The sequence below is a fragment of the Juglans regia genome, chromosome 10 (genome assembly GCF_001411555.2).
Source record: "Juglans regia cultivar Chandler chromosome 10, Walnut 2.0, whole genome shotgun sequence".
In the NCBI taxonomy this organism is placed as follows: domain Eukaryota; kingdom Viridiplantae; phylum Streptophyta; class Magnoliopsida; order Fagales; family Juglandaceae; genus Juglans; species Juglans regia.
In genome coordinates this window covers 18,468,041-18,470,860 of record NC_049910.1, presented here as the reverse complement: position 1 = coordinate 18,470,860, position 2,820 = coordinate 18,468,041, and the positions used below count along the sequence as shown (strand labels likewise).

The 2,820-nt window shown below is 42.3% G+C and overlaps 1 protein-coding gene across 1 annotated transcript; it reads left to right on the top strand.

Moving 5' to 3' along the window:
- The first annotated feature begins 1,378 nt into the window (after positions 1-1,378).
- Positions 1,379-2,368, top strand: LOC108987014 (AT-hook motif nuclear-localized protein 16-like). Its single transcript, XM_018959849.2, has one exon. It carries the CDS (start codon positions 1,421-1,423, stop codon positions 2,225-2,227), a length of 807 nt encoding a protein of 268 aa, XP_018815394.2. The 5' UTR covers positions 1,379-1,420; the 3' UTR covers positions 2,228-2,368.
- The last annotated feature ends 452 nt before the right edge of the window (positions 2,369-2,820 follow it).

Sequence of the window (2,820 nt, the reverse complement as noted above, 5' to 3'; positions counted from 1 at the left end):
TAGGAACACGTACACGCGGTCTTCCTGAATAAGGTTTATAGTGGTGTATGTCCACAGCACATTCCATGGGGTTTGGACGCCGAAAATCTATCTCGCGCCACAGCCCTTGGAGATCATTGTAATATTTTTCAAGAGGTCCTCCTGCTTGCTTCAGTTATGCTACACGACGTCGGAGATCATAAACCTGGGACTTGTCGCTGCCATCAAAATAGGTAGTTGCAATGGAATCCCAAACCAGTTTGGCAATGGGAAACCGAATAAAATTTCCAATCAAGGAAGAATCCCTAGAATTGATAAGCCAGCCTTTGACAATGGCATTGTCGGTGTGCCACTTCCGAAAGGACGGATCAGTGTGGAAATGTGGGGAAATATCGCCATTGATATATCCCAATTTATCCTTGTCCGAGATGTACATCTCAACGACTTGCGACCAGAGTGCATAGTTGGTGCCGTCCAACTTGATGCCAATAAGAGCAGCGGAAGGTTCAATTGTAAGGGTAGGGGTCTGCACTTTGGTTAGTGCTTCGGTCATTTTGGTAGTAAATTCAGTGAATAGGGTGTTCGTCTGGTCGGAACCATATTGTTGGTCAGAGTCAGATTTTGACATTATGGCTGGAAGCAAAGAAGAGAGCGGTGGCTGGGTGGGTTTAAGAGAGGGGCACAAGTCGCAGGATCGAACCTGCTCTTGATACCATGTCAAAAAGAATTCTTGTATTTATTTTTCTGTATATTCTTCTCTATCGTATACAAACTATATATGCAATACAAGCTAGTATCACTACCCAGATTTTATGGCTTCAGTTTCGGGTAGTTTAGAAAGGAAGGAATTCTATTTTAATTCTATCCTAAAATACTACACAGATTGATTCTAATTTACAGCTCACGCCAACAACAAGAACATATGCTGCGAGAGCAAGACTAAAAGACAGTAATACGATAAGTGCCAGGTGGAATCAGTTGAATTATTGTCAGATTTAAGATAATTTTTTTGTAGTGTTTAGTTCATTTTCATTGAAAGAGTTATGTGAGATGCTAATGACAGTATATTTTTAACTGTACACGATCCCCTGTGAATTGGACTGTCACGCAGGCTGCTGGGACTCGATTTAATAACATGGGATCATGAGTTTTCCAAGTTGAATTTTTATTTGCGAAATGGCTATCTGTTGGGGAAGGCAATAGACATGAAGACTTGGTCGGTTGGGAATTAGGCACTGATCGAGGGAAATACACAAAAGCACAGTTAATTGCAGGGTTGGTACTAAACTGTATGTACTTAACCATCACCTAATTCCCTATCATTCTTTCGGGTTCTAATGATAAATTTACTTGCTCAAAGGACTATTTAAACTCGCATCTTGATCCAAGATTTGGAGAATTTCTTGTTATTCGTCAGCATTGTGCATTAAGGAGTGCAGATATGGCTGGAGGCATAGATCTAACAGGCCCTTCTGTTGGGTTAAAAACTGCCATTGATCGAAACCAAGAACCTGAAGGAGGAAATCCCAACAGAATTGGTATTGATGTCCTCGTGTCTGCCAAAGTGCCAAAGGCAGTGTCACCTGTTTCATCTGTGGCAGAGGGGGACACCATTAGGCGGCCACGTGGGAGACCCGCTGGGTCTAAAAACAAACCGAAGCCACCAATAATTGTTACCCGAGACAGTGCTAATGCAATCCGTGCACATGCTATGGAAGTGAGCTCCGGCTACGATGTGAGTGAAAGCTTAGCTGATTTTGCATGGAGGAAGCAACGCGGCATTTGCATACTTAGTGGCAGTGGATATGTAACAAATGTGACGCTGCGACAACAAACCTCGTCCGGAACAGTTGTAACACTTCATGGTCGGTTTGAGATTCTTTCATTGATTGGATCAATCTTGCCTCCACCAGCCCCACCGGGCATAACTGGCCTGACAATCTACCTAGCTGGGCCTCAAGGGCAGGTTGTGGGTGGGGGCGTGGTTGGTGCACTCATTGCTTCTGGCCCTGTTGTGATCATGGCTGCATCATTCATGAATGCCACTTTTGATCGCCTGCCATTGGATGATGATCATGAAATTGCTGCTGCGAAGCAGAATCAACATTACCAAAACGGTCGTCATCATCCCCTTGATATTTCAGATTTATATGGGATGCCACAGAACTTTCTCACCAATGGTACCGTGCCCCCGGAGATATACTCTTGGGCACCGGGGAGACCGATGTCAAAAACCAAACCATTTTAGCCGCAATTCAGAGCTCTATCATATGCATTTATAATTAATCTCAAAATGCTGTCAGTACTTCTATGTTGTCGTTGAACTGCTCATGAATTTCATTGTAACTTGGGGTAGCATCGGCGCATCACTAGCTAATCCATATTTCATTGCCCATTTTCGTGTCAATAGAGTGCTAATTACTAGGAAACAGATATACAAATATCATAGGGTGAATGCCTTCTGAACATAACCTGTGACGCCCCATACCCGGGTGGGTTGGAGAATTACTACCAGTCACCTATAAACATGTCTCCCAACACATCTAAAAAAAAAAATCTCCAAAAACTTCATAACCAAAATCAATCTCATATCTTCTAAATAAACACCTTAAAAACTCTGCAAAGTCATTATTGCAATAATAATAAATCAAGGGGTCCACAATCTCCCGGTAGTCATAACCTACCAAACTAATAATTCCATAAGTCCTACTAAACCAAAAACATAATTAAATCTAAAAGAAATCAAATCTAAAAGACATCAGAATTCATTCTTTTATCATCCTCTCCTCAGCTTAATAATGCTCACCATTCCTAATCCAGGTCCTCAATTGGACTCACCAC

Coding starts and splice junctions, on each gene's coding strand:
- LOC108987014 (XM_018959849.2), top strand. CDS start 1,421: ATGGCTGGAGGCATAGATCTAACAGGCCCTTCTGTTGGGTTAAAAACT.